General features: G+C 45.9%; 1 protein-coding gene across 4 annotated transcripts in view; it reads right to left on the bottom strand.

Annotated features, from left to right (window-relative positions):
• The window catches only part of USP42 (ubiquitin specific peptidase 42), a 674,575-nt gene that overhangs the window by 193,555 nt on the left and 455,888 nt on the right, over positions 1–25,132 (bottom strand). For all 4 annotated transcript variants that reach the window (XM_086940745.1, XM_086940747.1, XM_086940748.1 and 1 more), the window contains exon 13: positions 4,581–5,324. In XM_086940745.1, the coding sequence (XP_086796871.1) occupies positions 4,581–5,324 (744 nt within the window). The remainder of the gene's footprint in view (positions 1–4,580; positions 5,325–25,132) is intronic.

Raw genomic sequence — 25,132 nt, 5'->3', positions numbered from 1 at the left:
TCGACGATGACGTCTACGGTGGCTTCGACGGCGACCTCTCCAGGCCCTTCGACGTCGAGCCGTCACGCCGTCTCGACCTGGAGCCCCGGGGAGATGGGGAACAAACCGCCGTCATGTCTCTCGACGTCGTCGTCGATGCAATCGACGTCGACGGAGACCGGGACTGTTTGCTGGTCTTCCTGCCTCTGGGGAGCCTCCCAGAGGCCTCAGCAGAGGCAGAGGGAACCTTCCCAGCCTGCCCAGACCCACCTGCAGCCTGCAGACTTCTCTCCTCAAGGCCTGAAAGCCTAATCTTCAGCCTGTCCCTCAGAGTCCGAGCTGTAAACTGCTGACAGATGACAGTCTTCAGGGACATGATCTTCAGGGAGACAGACGATGCAGACGTCGTGTGGATCACTCTTGGCCTTCTTCCTTCCACATGCTGGGCACTTGTCAAAAAGACCAGGCATTTTAGAGCCCTAAAACGCCTGAACCAACACACAGAAGAGAAGGAAAACACCAAGAAAGTTAACTCAAACACTTTTAAAACACAAAAGTGCCAAAAAATCCAATAAACCCTTGAAACAAGGGAGAGCTCAATGCCAGGGTCCTGTTAGCAGGAGCCGGAAAAAAGAACTGAAAGTAGAGGGACCTGCTATGCATTCTGGGATACTGGGAGAAAGTTCTGGAAAGCTCTCCTAAAGGCACAGTATCCTATTTAAGCCACATAATGGCAGCCTATGGGGATTGTCTGTCCATGCCTTCCTCTCTATCATTCCAGAGTCTTTTACTGGTGGAGGCAAGTTTCTCTATGGTAGAAACTGGGCAGGCTGTGTTGTGTGTGGTTTTATTTGGTGGAATTTCTAGTTGAAGTACTGGACAGTGTAGCCTGTGGATATAGGCTGCATTATTTGTCTTTAAATTCTCTCTTTAGTGTCTTTGCAGTTTCTGCATGATTTGACAACTCAAGAGATTATATTTGATTGCCGGGGTCCACGCACATGGGCGGGACTATTCACTAGATTATGACTATACATCAGAGGCCACACACATATATTGATACACCGACCACTGTGCATCTGATTCACCTATGAATCTGATTGCATATCGCATGATGTGCCTTTATCATGGAATCGGTTTATTCCCCATTCACTCAATACGGGTTTCCAAGCTAGATTTCTCATTAGTTAACACTGATGATGATGCAATTACTCCTGGGGGCATCTCACGCAACACAATACAATTCGATATTGAATATATGCACTTTACCTTGTTGATGACTCAATAAACACAAGAACACCACTAGTCTATACCGCGGGTGTCCCTCACTGATGGGAATATACACAAGCAAACAGTCTGTTGCCTTCTAGGGGTTAATAAGGGACCATAGGGATTTCTCCATGTATCTTATATCTTTTTGTACAATCAGGGTTTGGTCTTCATAAAAAGTGGAACCATTTACTCCGGTATTGTCTGGGAGTGGCAAGAGTGCTATTTAGTCCCCGTGAGTACCGTTGTAGCGTATGTCGGGTTGTTTTTTCAGAAAGCGACTAGACAAGTGTTTTGAAAAAACACCAGAGGTGACAAATATGTTTTAAAACATTAAGCATAGAGCACCTTGTTTGCCTATGGACCAGACTGCATATCGTCGATTGTGCCTTCGAACACGGAGTTGGTTTTTTCACGTATTTCCCAGGCTTGAAACACCATTCGATATCGCGGGTGCTTCTTCACTCACACGAACACACATAAACAAAACTATCCTGCCACCCGCTTTTGGTTAAGAACGGACCTTCCAACACGAAGTCGGTCTTTTCAAGCATTGTCCAGGTTTGAAACACCATTTGACATCGCGAGTGCTTTCACTCACACTAACACACATAAACAAACTATTGTCCGACACGCATTGGTTAAGAACGGACCAATGCTATTCTTTCAGACATCTTTTTGCCCAATCAGGGCTCGGTTTGTAAAAGTGCTTTCACTCACACGAACACACATAAACAAACTATTGTCCGACACGCATTGGTTAAGAACGGACCAATGCTATTCTTTCAGACATCTTTTTGCCCAATCAGGGCTCGGTTTGTAAGAGTGGTAGAACAATTTTATCGGCTTTTCTTGAAACAAGGGCAATATTACTTGATGCGGAGAGAGCGAACCAGCTTCTAGACATGGGGTGGTTCTCTCTCACGTCCGCAGCCGCCGTATATCTCGCGGCCACCTACAGAGTGCCTTTACCTCCCCCTCGGCTCATGACACAGAGCAAGGCAACGACGGAGAGGTGAGAGCGCTCATTTTTTTCACTTCTTCAGAGATGAGATGAAGCAGAGTTGGAGATTAGATCAGTAACTCCGCATTTTGCCAGTAGTCTGAGAACATGGCAGTCTCTCTTTTAACAATGCAGTTTTCTGCATTTTATAATACTACAACAAAGATTTTAGAGACTTCCTTTTGAGGCGCTGGCTTCCCACAGTTCGTTTGTAGATGTCTCCATGGGAGGCGCTGGTCACGTGGGTCCTTTCTAGTTTTTCCTGGGGCAGATGAGATTTCTGACGCTGACCCTGGGATACTGGTCTGTTCCTTGAGATTGGTGCACTATACCCAGTAAAAGAGTAATGTCGTTTTCAACCTTTGACCTCCTTGACTGCCACATCTGTGGTCGCTGTTGGTGTATAAACTATTTTTGGACAAATTCTAGTCCAGGTTTGGTTTTTAAATGAAACGTATGTTTTGCTTTTGTCTTTTCTAGTGCGTGGCCTCCTTCACTATGAGCCAGTGCCAGGTGAGGTGAGGCTTTTCCTCCCTACAATTTGGGTGAGTTGATGATCAGAGGATTAATCAGTGCACTAGGCACATGTGAGAGTCCTTTAAATAGTAACAATGATTGTTATCTTTATCTATCATTATTTTCTTTACACACAGGAGAAGAAATACTATTTTCTCATTTGAGGAAGTGGATCTGGTCTGTAGTTTTTCACAGTAAGTAAACGTTGCAGTAGTGCATCATAGGTCCTGAAGAAAGCCTATCCAGGCTGAAACATGTCGACCAGTTTACATTCATGGTGAATAGCAATTCCTTGCATGCTATTTTTCACTCTGCTTTTAATCATACCACCTTGATGGTCAGACCCAATGAAGTTTCTCAAATGATATCAAGATAGGTATTTTTAGAACACGTGGATTACAATTTTTTCCTTCTTTTTCTCACAACTTTCTGAGCACTGCAACTTAAGCCCTTTCAGTCTGCACCTGATCATCTTTAATGGTTGAGGGTCAACAAAGTGGTCCAAGTTCTGCTAGCCTTAGGTTTGTCCTGAGGAAGGGCACATTGGATACCACAATTTCAACCATGCAACCCAGATGACGATGCTCCGCTATTGAGCGGGCTGATGGGTACTTTTTCAAGCACTCTTTAGGCTGTCTTTCTAGTCATTTCTTCTCCTTAAGTTCCACATTCATATCACTTAGGATTGTTATATCTCATACATTAACCTTTTGGTTTTGTCTTACAGAATGAATACTTTATAGGTTCCTGCATTCAGACTTCTGGTATCTCTCGTGTTGTTTACTGTTAAGTTGGGGGACAAGGTACCAATAGGTCTATAAATACGACTCCCCTTAGGCCCTCTTTCACCCTCTGTAATTTGACATACACAGAGATCCCCTACTACAGAAATATTATTTACCAACCCAGTGCAAAATAAGGAATACACACTACAAATATCTATTAGAGGTGGACTCAGTAAACAAAACACCAACTACGTTAGTAGGCTTTATTAGCGGCAGTAGCTCTTAAAGCTGCCAACACACCAAACAGCACGAAGGAAGAGTGATAATCAGAAAAAGCAAAATTTCCGTTTCACTCCATTCGGCAGAAAAGACTCAACTATGCATAAAGGTGCAGCACCCAGGAAAAAGTAGTATGAACAGTTCTATAGTTGGTAGGGTGCAAAAGCAAATGAACACACACAATGGCCAAAATTGGAGCTAAAAAACAGTCTCTGGTGTTCTTGGCTCCAGGCTCTCACACATTCATACATGCACTTGTAAAGGCAATAAGTTTGGCACTGGTTGCCAGCCTTTTGGCTTTGTCAGTGCCCTTTTTGTTCTGTCATGGTCTTTGCAAAGCTTTTTTTGGTGTGGAAGCTGCCGGTTCAAAAGCTAAAATATTTTGGGTCTCAAAAAGCATACTCTGCCATAGTCGTCCTTGGTACACGAGGGCACTACTTTATGTGCAGATGTGATCCTTGTGAAAGGGCAGAATAATGTCACTAATGCTGAAGTTAGCCAATGGCTGAAGTGATCTGACCCATTACCCCATGCTGTATTGTCATAAGGGTGGAAGAAAACTATGAATGAGACCAATGGATTACGATGGCCTGCAGAAAGCCTCTGTAATTTAGAACAGAATACATATAATTTCAGTAAATAAAAGGTCTTGGCTAATGTCAGGTCAAATAATTACTTTGATAAGTTAAATGCTACATCTAACTTTTCCAGGATTTCTGCATTTAAAAAAAGAATGCTGAAAACACTTATGCTTTTCTTTAAACTGGTTTACAAAACATTTAAAATAAAAAAATACAAAATACACTTACTTTTCCATGCAACCCATTTGTTTTCGGAAAGCAACTTTCAGCTTGATCCCCAGATTTCATGTAGGATGAAGAATCAAAATGTTTGAAGCCATTTACTTTACAGTCGCCATCCATACTAATGCCCCCATTAACCGTAACACTGGCCAGTTTTTCGTTCAGGGAGGGTTTGTCATCTGAATTCTGACAGCTAGTTTGGGATTTCTTTAGTTTCTCAACTTTGTCACCAAAAATCCCATTCATAGAATCTGAGTAGCCATTCTGTTTTATTAATCCTTTTGACTCCTCGTCAGATTCTTCTGAAGACTCTTCTCCATAAGGGACCAATACACCTGACTGTACTTTACATTTGCCATTCTGAACTGGTTTTGTAGAACTGTCATTTGACGCCGTCTGTTTGATTGCATTAGCAGACACTGATGTCGAAGCTTGTGAGGTAGACTGTAGAGCAGAAGAACTGCTAACCGTTGAAGAAGGTAATGTCTTGTTTACACGTTCTAAAGTACCATTCTGAAGAACTGCTTGTGACTGCCCTTGACGAGCTGGAAGCTTGTTGTGAATATTGATTGTGATCTTTTGTTTTTTTGTAGTTTCTGGATTAACTGTTGTCCTATTAATTTGCCAGTTGTGGTGAGAAGTTGATGGTGGAGCTGAAAATGGACGTTTCACATTAGAGCTGCTTGGATTTGTCGCAGAACAGCTAGGAGTTTCTTTCAGTGATCCAGCACCATTATACGGATTTGAATTCTGCAAATAAAAAAAAAATGACAAGTTACATTTTAAAAATGCATCAATAGCAAGATTACGTTTTGTTTCATACTTTTATATGTGTTTTGACATCAGTCAGCCAACACATACTCGCTATTCAGCAACTGAAAGTAGTAAAAATCATTTAGTCATCATTCACATTTAACTTTTTTATCTGCATTAAATCTTCAAAATGCATGTTCTGGAAAGGAGTATCAATAAAAAACACAAGAGCAACTATCGCTCTAGGGTTTTTCATTTTAATTGTTAGTGTTGTAAATACACTCAGATATTTATTCTGCATAAACTAGAGCAGTCACATGCTTCTAATAACAAACCTTAACGGTGCAATACCACCAAGTATGTGAAATTATTAAATAAGTATAGGGCAATTAATACAACCACAGCTGCTTCATGTGCTCCTATGATGTATATGTTTGTAAATATCCATGCACCTCCTGAAGCCTGTTTTGGAGAAAGAGTGAGCTCAGGGAAGATAAGTCAGATAAGTAACAATGATGCACATACTTGCTCGCTCTCTCTCCGATAGATAACCAGTAACCAAGTAATTTTGTCCAATATAGTCACATCAAGGGGCTCTTCTGACAGCTAAGAACCCCGAGATTAGATGTCACCAATTAGGTATTTTTCATGTTACATGCTTGTTTTGGGATTGTTAGCTTGAAAATGCTGGGTTTTTTAAATTAAACTTTTTATTGGAATTACGACAGATCAAAATACAGCGTATATCCTTTGGTAACATGTGCATCACCCACAACGTACATATGCAGAAACCCGAAAAGTACAGTTACTGTGTCGAAGCATCTCTGTACATATTCAAGCAAATACGTTAAAACACCAAAACTCGTCCCAACCCTCCCGCCTCACCTCAAACCCCAACCAGGCGGTAAAAATACTCCAGAGCCTCTCACGGAGGTGACTCAGCAATATCATGTGCTGCACAACGGTCAGTTGCAATCAGGTAGCATCATCACAAAAGTATCATAACTCAACATTTAGGTCCAACGATGAAGAATTTCCTGGTCAGTAATAGTTCATTAAGAATGTCCGCAGCAGTACCGCTCATGAATCATCCCCCCTCAGAATAAATCAGGATGTCCTATCAGATACGCTGTAATAGGGCTCCAAAAATCTTTATTGCGAGAGGCTTCAGGCAACTTTTCCTCATACACATGCTACTGGTCCCTGCAATAGGTCAGATCTTTAAGCCATAGTTTTATAGTGGGAGCAGACCTCGAACCCCACCTCTTCGCCACCGTCCGCTTTGCAATCAGAGTGGAGACCGCCACGAGGCGTCTGTTGGCGGGCTTACAACATTTCACATACCCTAGAAGACATAATTCAGGCGGACAGGCCACAGGCTCCACACCACCACCTCCGACAATATACGAGCCACTTCCGTCCAGAATGCAAACACTGTCCCACACACCCAAGCGACATGATAGAAATCTGCATCCCCAGCGCCACATCGCACACACCCCGCCGATTCTCTCAGACCATACTTATGGAGTTGCAAAGGCGAGTAATATAGCGGATGCAAAAATTTTAAGTGAATAATCCTAAGGCTGCAGTTGGCCGTAAATCGACCTGTGAGTTGACAGCATGCCTTCATCGAGATTGGACTACATATCGCGGTCTGCCAGCGTTGGCGCGACTGGTGGTCCTCGAACTCTTGCTCCCGCTTTGAAGCATAATAAAGCCTCGTAATGAGTCCCTTATGGCTCCCCCTACCAGCATTGCCTGTAATGCCCGAAGAGCCGTCGGCTCCACAGGAAAGTCCTGATACGCATGCCGAACGGCCTGCCGAACTCTAACATACGTAAAGCAGAACATAAAAGTGCAGTTAACCTCACTCTGGGCCTCTCCAATGGTTTTGAAGCTACCCTCTTTGTACAGATCACCCATCCGGACCATATTCGCAGAAGCAAGTCCCTTAAATGCAGTAGGCTCCCGGGCAGCCGAGATCCCCGGATGTGTAGCTATGGACAAGAGAGGTGCATATAAATATGGAAGCTGCACTCTAGCATCCAAAGCCCGCCACGTCCAAGACGTGCATAAAGGGGGGTTTATTTCTTTCCGGGGAACACCTGACAAAACCATGGCCTGCACCGGAATGGGAAGGACTGCGTCCGCCTCAATGGCTACATGTGGCTGACAGCGCTGTGGAAAGTGCCAGTAGTGGGCAAAATGCGTCTGTGCGCAGAGGTAATATAAACGAAGATCTGGAGCCTCAAAGCCTCCTCGGTCAAAAGGCTGAACCAGCAGATCCCAGCGGCAACACAGTTGTTTTCCCCCCCAGACAAATGTAAGCAGTGCGGTCTGCAACGTTCCGAAAAATACCACATTCAGTTTAATTGGTATATTGATAAAGAAGTACAACATCTTGGCCAGAAACACCATTTTTACCACAGCAATTCAATCTGCCAATGACAAGGGAAGACATGCCCACCGCTCCGCCTGCTCTGTTATGCGCATAATGGCACGTCCATAGTTCTCGGTGACCACCACAGCCGGATCCCTATGGATCATCACCCCCAGGTACTTTACGGGCTCAGAGGTCCAGGACAGCGGAAAGTCCAACTCTACTTCCCTCGTGCACTCTGTTATTGGAAAGACCACCGATTTGGACCAATTAATGCCCAGACCAGAAAACCTTTCAAATTGGAAATATTCCCTCAATATTGGCGAGAGATATACTGATGGTTCCCGGACGTAGAGTAACACATCGTCTGCGTACAATGAGACAATCAGCGGGCGCTGCCGAAACCATAAAGCCGCAGCAGAATGCTTTTGGTGTAGTTTGCAGGCTAGAGGTTCTATGATCAAGGAGAAGAGCATGGGTGACAGGGGGCATCCCTGCCGTGTGCCTCTTTCTATAGAAAATAAGGACGAAACCCTGCCATTAACTCGCACCCTGGGGACAGGCCCGCTATAAAGAACCCTAATCCACTGTACAAAGAAGGGAGGGAACCCCATTCTGCTCAGGACCGTAAACATTTAGGACCAATGCACGGAATCAAACGCCTTTGCTACGTCAAGTAACACAGCAACAGCCTGAAAGTCTGGTACGAAATAATGTAGAGTGGAGAATAGCGTGCGCAGATTATGCGTAGTGGATCTCTCCAAAACAAAACCGGACTGATCCGGTAATACCAGCAAGGGCACCAGAGGTTGGAGTCTGGTGGCTATCATTTTTGCTAATATTTTAGTATCAATATTAATGATGGAGAGTGGTCTGTACAATCCGCACTGGTTAGGGGGCTGGGTGATCAGTAAGGCCTCCCGGAGCGACAGTGGCAGAGTCCCGCTATCATATGCCTCTGCGTAAACCTCCAGCAACCGCGGAGCCAGGGCTGTCGCAAATGTCTTATAAAAATTCACTTGGCAGACCATCCGGTCCAGCGGCCTTACACCTAGGCAAAGCCAATATAGCGTCTCGCACATCCTCCTCACCAAACGGCTGCACCAAATATTCACAATGGGCCTTAGACACCCATCCCAGTGTCACATCGTCCAGGTAATCATAAGTTTCCTCGGAGGGTGGGGACTCCCTAGCAGCATATAGGTCCTTATAGTATTTCAACACTATATCACAGAGCTCTTCCGTCGAGTGACGGGGAGTACCAGTGTCATCAATAAGCTCATTTATGGGCTCCTGACTACGGGGTTCCAACAATTTCTGGGCAAGAGAGTGGCCAGGTCGCCCACCCTCCCCATAATACCGAGCTATCCAACGCCGAGAGCAATGTCGCAGCTCCTGATCTACAGTGTCATTGTGTTCAGTGACAAGATCACGTATCTGTGCCAGCTTATCTGCAGTGGGATCAGTATCAAAGGATCGCTCCAGAATATTGATGTCTGCAGCCAGCTTCCGTATCCGGCGCCTGATATCTCGCAGAACTCCGGCTTGCGCCCCTATACAGGCTCCCCTAATGGTGACCTTAAAGGCCTCCCATAGGACTCCTGCGCTATCTACCGTGCCTTCATTTTCTTTAAAGTAATTCTCGATCGCTTCCTCTATAGTTTGCTTAAAAACTGTGTCCTTAAGCTCCGACGGTTGGAGCCTCCATGCAAACCGCGGCGCCCTATATTCCGGCAATGTCAACTCCATAAGCACCGGGGAATGGTCAGAAAGTGTTCTGGGGACATGGGAGACATTTTGACCCAGTGACCAACCTCCCCCGAGATCAACCAATAATCAATATGTGACCATGAGCCATGTCCCGAAGACACACACATACTCTCGCAGGCATCCGGGTGACGCAAGCGCCAAATATCATGCACGTGCCCAGCATCAATTAGACCCCACAGCACATCTGATGCTCTATTCTGCCGGAGTTCACCAGACCCATGCCGATCCTTGACAATGTCTAAATACACATTAAAATCTCTTCCCCAAATGATTTTAGCAGGAGAGAATAACAGGATCCTGCGCCATACATCCGAAAAAAATGCAGGGTCATCCACATTGGGTCCATAAATGTTCACCAAGAGCACACTTTCACCACCCAATCTACCATTCAGAATCACGAATCGTCCATTATCATCCATTTCAGTTTTAATTTCCGTGAAGGCAACACCTTTCTTCACCAACGTCAGCACCCCTCTTGCATACCAGGTATATGAGGAAGACGCATGCACACTGGCCCAGGGCACCCCCACGTTCTGCACTGAAGCAGCCGTCAAATGTGTTTCCTGAAGGAAAGCGACATTCACACCCATACGATCAAGGCCCGCAAACACCATCCTAATCTTCCGCGTCAAATTCAGGCCACATACATTCCATGTGACAAATTTAATAGAGCTACCCATTACCTGGTTGCAGGAAAATCAAGCATCGATAGTTGGATGCAGAGCAATGTAACCACAAGCCGCAGCAAATACTGCACAAAACATCATGGCAATCAACAAAGAACACTCCCCCACCCTCAAACCCAGCCCCACCCAACCACCACCCACTTCGGCACCCCAACAATGCCAAAGCCATCCCAATACCCAACTTAACCCTCCCTTCCCCATAACCACAGAGATCAATGTTCGGGGTACACCCATAAGAAGGGTGCACAGATGTGCGGTCCTCCCGCATAGCAGGAGTTGACCGAGCAGTCAATATCCAAGCATCCCAGCTCAACCCGGCAAACTATAGGTATACGAGTGGAATAGAATAACTCACTGAAGCAAGAACACAAGGGAGCCCAAGGCCCCGGCTGCAATGAACTGGGCACCAAGGAGCTGGATTAGAGAGAGCAGAAACCCCACTCAGAGAGCATTTACCATAATAATCAGAAAGGGCAGTACAATCAAGCCACCCAACTGGCAAGAAAATAGTGGACAATGAGAATTGTTCCAGCGATCACCCATGTGTAAAGACCTCCACGCCAATGAAAAAATACAAGTAAGGCTTGACCAACAAAGTAACATGGCACCATGGAGGCACATACAGATTTCAATATAAACAGGGACCCCCAGAGAGAAGGTCACAGAATTTCCCACAGTGGAACCATCAGCACTCTGCCTCCTCCTGTCCCTCCCCCTCAGGTGCCTCAGTTGAGTCACGCTTCCTGCGTTTCAGTTTTTTAGCATAATCCATTGCAGCCTTTGGGGAAGAAAAGATCATGTTGTCAGCTGCAGCGCCGACTCAGAGTCGGGCCAGATATAGCATGGCATATGGGACCCCCTCATTTCGCAAAAACTGCTTCACAGTGCCGAACTCCCTCCTTGCGGCCTGGACGGCGACCGTGAAATCTGGGAAGAAAGCAAGTGTATTCCCCTGGTGTTCAATCTTCCCCTTCTCTCTTGCCAGGCACAAAATGGCATCCCGGTCCCTTTAATTCAGAACCCTAGCTATTATGGGGCAGGGAGGACCCCCCGGGACCGGACGTGCAACCAAAGAGCAGTAGGCACGTTCCACAATAAACATAGAAGACAACGGTTCTGTGCCAAAGATCTGTGTGATGAGGCGCTCCATATAGGTCTCCATCCTGCCCACATTTGTTGACTCGGCAGCCCCGTAACGCAAATGTTATTGCGTCGGGACCGGGCCTCTAAGTCCTCATTACTCGCCTGGATGAGAGATAAGACTTTTTCCATATTCAGCGCCTTGACAGTAACCATGGATAGCCCATCCTCTGTGGCCGAGACCCTCTGTTCCACTTCCCCCATGCGTGTACTCTGCTTTTCCAGTTGAGAGGACTTGTGATCAAGTCTGTGATTGACAGCAGCCATAGCACCTTCAATCGACTGCAAAGTGCGCTGCATGGCCACCAAAGTGGCCTCCAACGTGGGGGGCCCATCTGTTGCGCAGTCCGCCTCCGAGGCAGCCTTTTGTGGGGTCTTGGGTATCCGCCGTGACTCAAAAGTGAGTTTAGATTGATTTTTGTCCATCCGACCCAGTTTTGTAGGCCGCATCGCAAGCACCAATGCAGGAAAGAGCAAGGATTAGGAAACCCAGGCTAAGGGCCCTCCCAAGGCCACACCATGCACCGCCAGGCAAGAGAAGGTAATGTAGTCCCACACGTGGCCCCAGTGGTTGCACAGTACCTGCAGACAGCCCTATCCTAAACCCAGCCAAAGCAGTCCCAAGACCACCAGGTTACTCCCCAAGCCAGTCCGCCGAGCGATCTAATCGGGGTACTGGGCCGTGTCAGGATGAATGGTAGAGCTTAGAGGGGGCACATGTCGCCAGTCATGATGGAAGACTGAAGTCCACCAAGGGTTGATATAGAACCTAAGGTCGCCGTAGGCCCAGAACAAGGTGGGAGCTGCAACACAATGTTCAGGAGAATAGCAGCAAGAGGAGAGCGAAAACAACTTCAGCCCCAGGCGAGCGCAGCCCCACTAAGGAATGTCCTGCCGTCGATGGTTCCGCAAGCAAAGCAGGCGCCATCCAAGCATGAGCGCGCCAGGCCCAATAGTGCCAAGAGACAGGTAGGCCCGGGCCCCAGCAGGCACCACCACAGTCGCGGACCTCCTCTCGGCCGTCACATATCAGCACTCGTTGTCAGAGGGGGGTCCCCCCGAGTCATAGAAACTGCAGAACGCCGGCCATTCCACCGCCGCCGCACTTAGCCCCGCACCAGACACAGCGAGCCGGGCACAGCCCCGGTCCCAGGCCCAATCCCACCTCCGCGCCCGAGCCGTAGGACGGGCCCACCCACTCACCGCATCCAGCGCCGACGTGCGCCGTTGCCAGACAATGCAGGGCCGACCCACTCACCGCATCCGGCACTGACGTGCGCCGTTGCCAGACAATGCAGGAGCCTCTCCTCCCCAGCCGCACGTCCCTGATGACAGCCTCAGGCCCCGCTGGGAACGCCGCCTCCGCGGCCCACCAACTACTCCGCGGGTCTCCTCCAAGTCGGGCAGGCTCCAAGCACGCCGCCCTGAACCAGCCGAATTATCATCCATTTCAGATTTAATTTCCGTGAAGGCAACACCGTTCTTCACCAACGTCAGCACCCATCTTGCATACCAGGAATATGAGGAAGACGCACGCACACTGGCCCAGTGCACACCCACGTTCTGCACTGAAGCAGCCGTCAAATGTGTTTCCTGAAGGAAAGCGACATTCACACCCATACGATCCAGGCCCGCAAACACCATCCTGATCTTCCGCGGCGAACTCAGGCCACGGACATTCCATGTGACAAATTTAATAGCGTGTTATTCTGGTTTGGCATCTTGCTGCTGCAGGCGTGTGGGAAGACTTCGTCACGCCGCGTTTCCTGGTTGCCGATCGAGGCTTTCTCCTCGAACTTCTGTTCAGAATCCAAGGCTATTGAGACGCCGTGGGTGCCTGCTCGCCCCCTTTGAGTTGAATTCTGCTGCTTGCCGCTCCCGCTGCGCGGGAGCCGCTTCGCTACGTGGGAGGTCCATCAAACCCACCAACGCTGTTTTCCCTCGTCTGGTTGCCGAGCCTGCATAGAGGAGGAACACCTGTGGAGGCTGCAGGGGTAGCGCGGCAGGGACTCACTATCCCAGGAGTCCCTGCTTGACCACGGAACATCCGGTCAGCGCCCCCCTGCGTGCCCCGCCCTCACCGCCCATCCTATAACACCAGGAGAGAGCCGTCTTGCGGGACGCAAGCGGGACGCCGGGCGAAGCCCGGGCAAAGGGCGGGCCCTCTACGGCCCTCATCGGCCAGAAGAGGCTGGGCTGGGCCAGAGGTCCTGGTTCTTGACTTCCGTAAGTTGTGATCTTTTATTCTACTCAGTCCGCCAATAATTATCGTTGCATGATGGCCACAGCTGCTACCAGCCCTGCTATTGCTGGATTAGATAAAAATGGGGGCACGTTAAATCGAACCCTGGACGATTATTTCCTTAAATCTGCTCCTGAGGGTAATAAGGAGCTGTTGTTAGCAGAGAGGAGGGCAGATCGCCGTCGTTCAATCGAACGTATCAAAAATAGAACCTTTTCCGAACCTATAATGTCTGTCACCTTGGAAGATGACCTGAACTCCACATTAGCAGACAATATATCACTAACTGCTAGTGTACCCCTACTCCTTAAAGAATGTTTAGCTCCTGCTGTGTCACCCACGCAAACTCAACAAGAGCTACCATCTGTGACTAATGCCTTCAATAGCACAGCCAAAACCCCTAAGACTTTGATTTCACCTACAATCAGACCTGGCAAGGTTGTAAGAGGTAAAAGCTCGAGGCCATTGCCACATAAAATACATGGGCCTCCACCACCCAAAAGGAGACGGAAAACAACAATCACGAATAAGGCAAAATTAAGTCATACTGAGTTTGGAAAAAAGGCGAACACTGCTACTACAATGACTATGGGAGATCCTGTTACCAAGCAAGCAATAGCACCTGTCTCTACTACCCTAACACCTGTGATATCGTCACCCCAAGTAGTCATAGAGCCAGATATTATCCATATCCCAATGGAAGAAGACCTACAACCAGCTTCCCCCAAGTCTCTCCTGGACAATATAGAACTGATTGTACGTAGTTACATGCTTGCATTAGCAGAAAGATTCAAGGGAATGGAATTAAGGCTGGGCAAAATAGAGGGGGATCTGACAACACTTGGGAATTTTGTCAGGTCACAAGGGCCCCAAAAAGTGCTACACCCACAAAAAGTTGCAATAACAACGCATACCCTCCCAAAAGATGCTGTGGTTTCTACACCCTTTACATCCTCTACTGGTAACAATCAGGCAGCAGCAACTTCATCTGCCTCTAACCATTTGCACGTGGGTGTGTTAACATCTGATGGCAAAATTTCTAATAAATCTAAGCCAATGGAGCCAACAGCCGCCATGGGTAGACCAACCACAACATCAAATAGTAACATTGTCATTCCAGCTAACACCTTGACTAGGGAACCAAGTATCCCCCCAAATAGACCCCCAAGACCTGAAGGGAATGAGATCATCCGGGGGAGAGACTAGGAGACCGTCTGTGGAACTCCCACCGGAAGCACTACCGTATGTGGTTGTACTTACCGGAGTTCCTGAATTGTCAAATGGTAAACGAGAGGGATATTTTCAATTAAAAAATAAGATAATGCACTGGCTCTCTCTGTATAGACCCAAACCCAACCTGGTAAATGGAGAAATAGTCCATGTTCGTCGCCTGTCCTGGTTGGGGGGAAGAGCGAAGGATATAGGGGGTGATATTGTTGTTATAAACTTCAGGGACAGAAAAGCAGTTCAACACATTTTGAATTGGCCTTTTGGCAATGAAAACAATTGCATTGTACCACGTCCCCTGACGTATTTTTATCCAAGATCCACAGTATTTCCCCCACAACATTTGACTAATAATACCCATCTCACCACCCAGTTTTTCAACATGGAGTCTGCCTTGAATCCTGCATATATGCATCAACTAGCTCCAACCCCTGCGATGCAAGGGTGGAGCACTATACTGTTAAGCCGTAAAATAGGAGAAAACGGTAATATGTCCCATTTGATGCCATTTACTCCCCTAGAGCTATCCAATAGGTACGAGGCATTTAGTGGCTTGGAGGAATGCGATTGATGCTCAAGGTGCACAGAGGGTGTTGGGGGGATTGAAAATGTCTTATGCATTACAAGGTTATATGAAGAGAAGGGTTCCTGCTGCCTAAAGACAGGACTACGTACTGCTGCAACATATGTTGACATGAATAGTAGTTTGCCTGTTGCTTTACCCACAGTGTCTCTTGGGAAAATCAAGGGTTTTTCACTGCTCTTACCTGATATGAGGCCAGAAAGTAGTGTTTCTGTAAGAGGTACTGAAGAGGGTGCATGTATTGTAGGTTATCATGAAGACCACACCAGTAAGTTACTGCCAACCTTGGACCCCCCATCCAAAAATGACAATCCTCTTGTTTTGCCTGAGGTTCATAATCCCACCATGGCTCACTTAGAACCAGATTTAGCAAGCCTCGTGGACCTGGGGTACACACACACAGAGATACTTATCCCAACGTTTTCTCCAATTACCAGAGAAACCCTTATACGTACAGTATCGAATGATTGTGTGAGCTTAATCTCCTGGAACATAGCTGGCCTGGCCGATAAGATTTGTGATCCAGCCTGGTTAATATTTATCAAAAAATATTCTATTATATGTCTTCAGGAGACTTGGTTGGAGGATAAAAACGTCCACATTGAGGGTTTCCAAAGCTTCATTATACCAGCGGTTGCTTCAACTAGGGGCAGAGCAAAGGGAGGCCTGGCCATTTTTATTAATCTGGGCATGCTTTGTAAAATAAGCATCTGTCACAACGATAATCGGAACATCCAGATGATTGATTTAAAAAACGGCAAGAATGTTTTGACCCTGGTTAACTTTTATAATGCTAATAGTGGTAATGGTGACTGTAATATAGCGTCCCTAACAGAAATAATGAGAAAAATTGCATGCACCGTGTCACGGAAACTGATGATAGTAGGTGATTTTAATGTTCACCCTTGTGGCAACCCAGGCTCTACTCCAATGGGCTCTCTGGGATGTAACAATGTTGAAGGTTTCCATTTCGCCCATACTAGGGGAGGTAAGAACTTAAATGATTTAGTGAACGAAAATAATTTAACTGCAGCTATGTCTATGGTTCCTGACACAAAAATCTTTGATGTTCCAACCTTTAAAGGACATGGGCAGGGATCCTATATAGATCACATATTAGTATCTTCAGATCTTGTAAATTGGGTCTCGAACTTCACTATCCTTCTGAGTGTATATAGTGATCATAATCCCCTAGCTATCAGTATGGGTGGGTCTCTATTTACAAAACGAACGTCTCGCAATGACCGGGGCACGTTGAGCTGTATAAATGGCAGACGCCGCATTAAATGGACACTGATAAATCAAGACACTTTATATACCAAAATAAACAGTGCATGTGAGGAGGAGCTGTCGGCATGTTCATCTTTTGACTCATCCCCTGTAAAAATTTTGACCGGGTTTGCGGGGTTAGTTTCAAAAATTGGCCTCATGTTAACAGCTCCAACAAAAGGTCAAAGTGGGAAAAATACTAAATGGTTTGACCATAACTGCTCAAAGGCAAGTAGAGATCTGAAGAATTCCCTAAAAATTAAACCCAGGGACTTTGATCTGATAAAAAATCTTCGTCTGATCTATAAGAAGGCATTGGCCGAAAGGAAAAAGGAAATCAAGGCCAATACCATAGAATCCCTCCTTGATCCTTCAGTGCTGGGGAACAGCAGCAGGTTCTGGCAAATTATCAACAAACCTTTGTTTGATAACCCTAATGATATAGCCCTTGGTACAAACATTTCAGAGGGGGAGTGGGTGACTCACTTCAGTACAATTTTTAAGAGTAATGAGCACCGGGCAGAAAATGTTTTTTTAACCCCATCCGCAAACCCATTATGCTTTTCAGTTAATGAGGTTGTAAGGGGTATCCAGGGTCTAACTAGCAATAAGGCCCCGGGCCCGGATGGTTTACCTCCGGACCTTTTTAAGTCTAGTATTTCCTTTTGGGCTCCCGTCCTCACGGCGGTAGTGAATGCAGCAGTGATCACAGGGTGCCCAAATGCGTGGGGGCTATCGACTATAGTCCCTGTTTTTAAAAAGGGCGACCGCAGCAGCCCATTATGTTATAGGCCGATATCTTTAATAAATTCAGTAGCTAAAGTGATAGGGGGGGTAATTCTAAACAGGCTATCTACATGGGCCAAAGATAACAATATTCTATCATCTATACAGTATGGATTCAGACCCGGCCACTCGACAATTACACAGTGTCTGAATTTATACCTGATCTTAAGTAAATATACCCTGGCTAGACAAGGAACTGTTTACATGGCATTTATGGACTTGTCGTCCGCTTTTGATTGTGTGGACAGAGGCATATTATGGGCTACCTTGTTGAAAATGGGCGTAGAGAGGAATCTTGTCAACTTTTTAGCCGATCTGCATTCGGATACAAGGGCTAATGTCCGATACACCCAATATCTTAAAGTAACGGACGAATTCAGAATAAATCGGGGAGTACGACAAGGATGCATTTTGGCCCCATTCCTCTTTAATCTGTATATCAATGAATTGGAGGAATTTCTTCTAAATACTGAAGCAGACTACCCCTTTGTTGAGCGCAAAGGGGTTCCTGTGCTGCTTTACGCAGACGATGCTGTTCTTATATCTAGAACAGCAATTGGCCTTAAGAAATTATTAAATTCCTTTTTTAAATTCATGGAGTCCCGTGGCCTAAGCATTAACAATTCCAAGTCCTATGTCATGAAAATAGGAAAGGGTACACGGAAAATTAATTCCTTCAGTATAAATGGGGAGAAAATCCCTACTACTAATACCTTATCATACCTTGGGGTCCTCTTAGATCATAAACTATCCTGGGGCCCCGCAGTTTCCAAAAAAAAAGGGCGAAGCAACACGGGTAAATGCGGCCATACTTGGCTTTGCAAAAAACATCGGGAACTGCCCAACGGCCGCTTTGCTCAAATTATATCAGGCAAAAAGTGTCGCTGTCGCCTTCTATGGAAGCGAGCTCTGGGGCTACTGCAAGATAAAGGACCTAGAGGTTACAGAAAATAACGTTCTGAAAAAGATACTGAGGCTGCCAAGGGGTATCGGGAATTTTTCTGTACACGAGGAGTTGGGGGTCCCCCACTTAAGTGATAGAATAGCAGTAAACCCGGTTCTGTGCTGGCTGAATTGTTGGCTCAATACCGATATTCCGCTCACTCACGCTTTATTGAAAGAAGCCTTAATGCAAGATGGGAGGTTTAAAGTCCCGTAGTTGAAGTATATAAAGGACTGTTTGACGGCAATTGGCCGACCTGACTTGTTTTTCGCTCCCAACTTGATCACAAAACCCGACGTTATCTTGGTAAAAAATGCTATATTATTACTAAGATGTACTGACAGAGAAGAGGTTGAGATACAGAAGGTCAGTGTTAGGAAACACCTACTACGTAAAACCTGCCCTCAAATGGAACCTTATCTGTCATGGCCTATGACCAGCTATGAACGTTTTCTGTTAATAAGGTTCCGTTTTGACCTATTTCATCTCCTATTGGCGGTTACAAGTGGGGCTCAACGGGGTGAAGTGTTGCCAGCTTGTGGCTGCGACGGGAAGTCTCCTCAAGACCTGGCACACTTTCTTTTCATTTGCCCTTATTACACTATACCACGGAAACTATATCTTACACCGTGCCTCAAAAAATTGAATTTTGCATAAATCAAACCTGCACTTTACTACCTCCAATTACTGAACTGTGACTGCACTTTATTTGTCTGTAACTTTTTTTAAAAAGCCATCTCTTTCAGGAAAAGTATGGATGGATAATTATGCTGTGATTGTTTTAGGTATTTTTTAATCAATATCGTAATTTATGTTTTTAATACACACCTAATATTGCTCATGCTCATAGTGCCCGTTGCTCTCCTTTTTCTACCTTGTACTGTATGTTGTGTCTCTTACATGTTACATGAAATGAACTGCTTGGATTGTTTTTAACTGTTTACTTATGAATTGTACTTTTATGATTGTAATATTTACAATCGAATAAAGATTTTGAATTGAATAATAGAGCTACCCATTACTTGGTTGCAGGAAAATCAAGCATCGATCGTTGGATGCAGAGCAATGTAACCACAAGCCGCAGCAAATACTGCACAACACATCATTAAGCCGCCGTATGTGCACAGCAGTCACAGCAGCCACAGTGCCCTCCAACGCCCAGAAGGGCCGCGCAGACAGCTCACAGGTCTCAGCAGTTCCTCCGTCCGGCAGCCTTACGAGACCCTGCGGCCGCTATTTCTAGGCTAAACCACAAGGCAGATGAGACGCCGCAGTTCTCCACAAAGGGCAGGGTTATGCGCACCGCAATTCACCACAGGCATTGCAGGGGCTGAGCAAGAGGTCTCACAAGAGTTTTGAATTCGTCAGGAGCACGGGATGCAGCAGATAATGGTTGGATGATTACTCAGTCAGGCAGAGCCTCAAAGCTGTGCTGCTATCTTGCTTTGCACCCTCTAGCGCCCCCAATGCTGTTTTCTTGAGACCTCATATATCAATGGACACAGACTGGAATTATTATTATATAGGTTTATCTTTCATAAACCAATTGTTGATAAACAATGAACAATCGTGAGGGGAGTGAATGTATGCATTTCTGTGGATACAGCATTTAAAACATAATTCCACATTTGCAATAGATTTTACAAAAAAAAGTTTCAAACTTGAAGGAAAATGATACTGCCAGAAAACATGCAGCCTCATTTGCTCTTTTAAAAAAAAAAATAACTTAAGTATATCACTGCACAATTTAGATAGCCTTTTAGTTTGTGGGCTGCCTTTATGATGATGATGATGAAACCAGTTTTCACAGGGAGCGAGAACGATTAAATATTGCCCATATTTCACAGTTCCCTGTGGAATATAGATTTTCCTACTGCTGCATTCATGGCAATGAGAATAAACGTGGCCCAAAAACATGTTATTCTTAGCAACTTTACTAATAAACATGATTCACACATTAAATACTGCAGTGCAAAGGTCAAATCCGAGTTGGCTACCCCAGTACAGCAACTGTAACATGAGAAAATCACGATTTAGTGCCTCATATAGTGACTGTAACAATTACCTTACAAAGGAAAAAGAACTCTCGAAAAAGTGGTAAAATCTGTAAGGTGCGAATTTATCTTGCTGCATAAATTTAACCCCTCACATCCAGGTTTTAATTAAATATATTTGTTAAAATAAATGCACACAAAAACCATATATTAGATGTGCAGAGTACAATATGCTATTTATCAACATGTTTGAAGAAGATGAAGGGCATCATGGTCCAACCCCACACTTTAAAAAGGTAATAAATAGTATATTAGTCATCCATCTCCTTATCTATCTATATTAGCGGCTACTGTGTAGTTATGGTTCAAAGTCACTTTCACTGAAAAGGTATTTTTTTTTAATTGCTAATAATTTATGGGCGCAATGAGCTTGCACTAGAAAAGTCAAGTTTTGTGACCATTAATCCACAAGAAAAAAGTTGTGGGGGACAGGGTGTCTGAAAAAAGAAGAAGCTTTTTTCATTTTAGCTCCCAAAGGAAACGTTGGTCAAGTGTACACATGAACCGCTTAACCGATATACAACAATCTTGTAACGAAAGTTGAACTTTACTCAGATAGAGTGCCTAAGTTGGATCGGTGTAGACATTGGTTTCTCTCTTTGGTGAGCACAGCAGGTACTGAGCGCCAAACTTGTTTGCAGCACAACATTCCAAGACCAGGGCCTTCTTAACTGTCCAACAAACTGCATGCTACTGTTAGCATACTTGCCAACAGACTCGACTTAGACGTGAAACTCCCAATTCTTGAAGACAAAAATGGTTTTATTTAACTATCTCCCACCTGAAATTGCCTCAGCTTGAATGGAAGCCAACAGGGAAAATACATTACCCCAATTTTTCAAACTCTCCTACTTTCCTGCTCTAAAATATTGGCATGCATGTGTAAGAGAAATCCTCTACTGGTGGTAGCTATTGGCCTCGGGAACCATTTTAAGATTTTAAGCAAAATAACTTCCATGTGGCTGAATTCAAAACAGGACTTTAACTCACCAACAGCCTAACATTTATAAAGCTTTGCTCCTTCGGAAGAACTGCAACTTTGCAAATGTGGACCACATTGACCAGAATGCACTAGGAGGGCCATTGGATCTGGTCAGGTTTAATTTGAAACTCACAGGTGAAGGTTATCGGTACGTGCCAGGCCTGTTTTCTTTAGTGCAGCCACTCACCTACCTTACACCCTCTACTGAGAAACAAAACATTTCATTCTTGTAATCATGGTCCAACATCATACAAAAGTTCGCTGAATTCCTGAACAGTGAATATCTCTGCTCTGATTTCACAGATGATTCTAGAACACCTTTTCATAAGAGAAATATCTCTTTTTGGGGGAAAATCCTTCTTTTAAAACTTTACAAACATAACTATGCATATATATCCTTTGTCATTGCATTTTATTTTAAAAATAACTTTAGGTAACCTACCTAGGTAATAAACTAAATTTTTAAAAGACAACGAAAAACAACAACACGGCCTAGATATGCATATATAGCCACCAGAAAAGCACAGACCAAAATACACATTAAATAAACCAATATGTATTCCCTGTGAAACTTAATTGGTCAGCTGAATTATTTCCCTACATGTTGACTGTGTGTGTGAGACCAGCAGCCATTTTTAAACAAATGATCTTATACTTTCAAAAACTCCATTAAAAAGATGGCTACAGCAGATGAGTGCATATCTGCAGTGGAAATATTTGAATGAATTGCTCACTTTGCCACTGGATTCAAGGAAGCCGGGCTGAAGACGGCTGGAATGCCAGAAAACGGCCCTCGGAGGCTTGTTTCCGGTCCAGGGAAGACATGGCTTGGCAGTTCGGGCTGGACCGTTCCCATGAGGCACAGGGTCAGACTGATTTGCATATAGCCATGTCTGAACTGGGGTGGCAGAGTGGGCTAAAGAACGGTGATGGATTAAACCCAGATCTTTTGACTGGGTGTGAGTGTTTGATTGATTCAGATGTTCCGTCCATCACCACCCCCTTTTGTACCGCTTTTGGCCGCCGTAAGTGTGGCAGGGTATGCTCAGACGTGAGTCCCTTGCTCACTTTGCCACTGGATTCAAGCAAGCCGGGCTGAAGACGGCTGGAATGCCAGAAACCGGTCCTCGGAAGCTTGTTTCCAGTCCAGGGAAGACATGGCTTGGCAGTTTGGGCTGGACTGTTCCCTTGAGGCACAGGGTCAGACTGATTTGCATATAGCCATGTCTGAACTGGGGTGGCAGAGTGGGCTAAAGAACAGTGATGGATTAAACCCAGATCTTTTGACTGGGTGTGAGTGTTTGATTGATTCAGATGCTCCGTCCATCACCACCCCCTTTTGTACCACACTGGAACAGCAACTGCAACTGCAGGGCGAGTACGAGCGCCAATGGCAGAAACAACACTGGCCTCAGGGCTTCAATTTGGCAGACATTATCAAACACATCAAGGCACCACAACACAGAATCAGCAGAAAACAACTATCATTGCTAAGCCCAGTGAGCCCATCAGAAGAAACCATGGACAGAGGAATCAAGAGGTTCAGAAAGGAACAAACAATTCAAGGAAGCCCGGAGCAGGGATACTTAAGGATCCCTGCAAGAAGCACACAATACAACATAACAATACCCAGAGGTCAGATGCTACTTCAGCTAAAGGGAAAACAAAAGGAAAAGGGTATTGCAAATGCTACTTACCAGTATGCATCTGTTCTTGGCATGTAGGGCTGCTGACATTCATATCTGTGCATAGTCCGCCACCTAGTGTTGGGTCCGGATGATTGCACATTGTTGTCCTGGAAGAGTCTTCGAAGTATCACGAGATAGGTGGCTCCTCCCCTGGACTACAGTGCGCATGGGCATCGCCTCCATCCCCAGATTGTTTTTAGCCATAGGCAGAGATGGAGTGAAGAAGTGAGTGATGACCATGCTATGAGCATATGTGTGTATATGAATACATACTGCAGCTGCTACAGGCGCCGGGGAGGAGGGTGGGCGATATGAATGTCAGCAGCCCTACATGCCAAGAACAGATGCATACTGGTAAGTAGCATTTGCAGTTCGAGGCATGTGGGCTGCTGAATTCATATCTGTGCATAGAATACATAGCAGTCCCTCCATTAGCGGCGGCCGCCCGTGCCAGCTGCAGCAGTCTGAAAAAGCGTTTTTAGAACAGCCTGACCAACAGCTGCCTGTTGTTTTGAATGCACGTCTACACAGTAGTGCTTGGTGAAAGTATGAGTGGTAGACCATGTGGCTGCTCTACAGATGTCTTCCAAGGGAATGTTACCTAAGAACGCCATAGAGGCCCCCAGCTTCCTAGTGGAGTGGGCCCTCGGTGGGATAGTGAGAGTGCGCTTAGCTTTAGCGTAGCATATCTGAATGCACTTTACTATCCATCTAGCTATTCCTGCTTTGGAGATCGCATTTCCCTTGTGTTGTGTGGCAAAAGCAACAAAGAGTTGTTTGGTTTTGCGGAAATCTCTTGTCCTGTCCACATAATACATCAAGGCCCTTTTCACATCAAGTGTGTGGAGCATCCGCTCCGCCAGCGTCTCTGGGTTTTGGAAGAACACCGGCAATTCAATTGTTTGGTTTATGTGAAACTGCGAGACCACTTTGGGTAGGAACTTAGGGTTAGTGCGGAGCACCACCCTGTTGGCATGTACCTGGAAGAAAGGTTCTTGGATGGTGAGCGCCTGCAGTTCGCTCACCCTCCGTAGCGATGTGATTGCTACCAAGAACGCCACCTTCCAGGTCAAAAACTGCAGCTCGCAAGAGTGTAGTGGCTCAAAGGGAGGACCCATCAGCCTTGTAAGAACCACATTGAGGTTCCATTCTGGAGCTGGTGGAGTCCTTGGTGGAATGACTCTTTTGAGCCCTTCCAGAAAAGCCTTGATAGCAGGGACCTTAAAGAGTGACAGGTGTTGTCTATTTTGGAGGTATGCTGCCATAGCCGACAGGTGAATGCGGATGGAAGAGTACGCTAGATTGCACCGATACAGGTGAAAGAGGTAGCATATGATGTTTTGAATGGAAGCGTCTAGCGGGTCAATGCTGTGCTCCACGCAGTAGACGACAAACCTCTTCCATTTAGCCGCATAACAAGCTCTAGTAGTGGGCTTTCTCGCCTCCCGAATGATGTCCATGCAGTCGGGAGGAAGATTGAGATAGCCGAACTCTAGGACCTCAGGAGCCAGATCGCCAGGTTGAGCTGTTGCGGATCTGGGTGCTGAATGTCGCCATGGCTCTGCGTCAAAAGGCTGGGAGTGAGATGAAGCCGTTGATGCGGTACCACGGAGAGTTCCAGAAACGTGGTGTACCATGGTTGTCGAGCCCACGTTGGAGCAACCAGGATGAGCGTCATCGAGTGTTGCCTGAGCTTGCGTGCCACCAGCGGTATCAGAGGCGCTGGGGGAAAAGCGTACGCAAATCTGCCTGACCAGTTCATCCACATCGCATTGCCCTGTGATTGGGGGTGTGGGAACCTGGCGGCGAAGCTTTGGCATTTTGCGTTCTCCTTTGTGGCGAACAGGTCTATCTCTGGATGACCCCACCTTTGGAAGTACGGTTGGAGTACCGATGGATGTAACTCCCACTCGTGCATCTGATGGCTGTGCCTGCTGAGCAGATCCGCCATCTGGTTGTCCTTGCCTGGGAGATGTTCTGCCATGAGGAAGATGTTCCTCTGAATGGCCCACTTCCACATGCTCTGAGCCAGATGAGACAGCTGTGGAGAGTGTG

The sequence above is a fragment of the Lissotriton vulgaris genome, chromosome 10 (genome assembly GCF_964263255.1).
Source record: "Lissotriton vulgaris chromosome 10, aLisVul1.2, whole genome shotgun sequence".
In the NCBI taxonomy this organism is placed as follows: Eukaryota; Metazoa; Chordata; class Amphibia; order Caudata; family Salamandridae; genus Lissotriton; species Lissotriton vulgaris.
The sequence above is the reverse complement of the archived record's forward strand: the minus strand, read 5'-3'. Positions and strand labels throughout refer to the sequence as shown.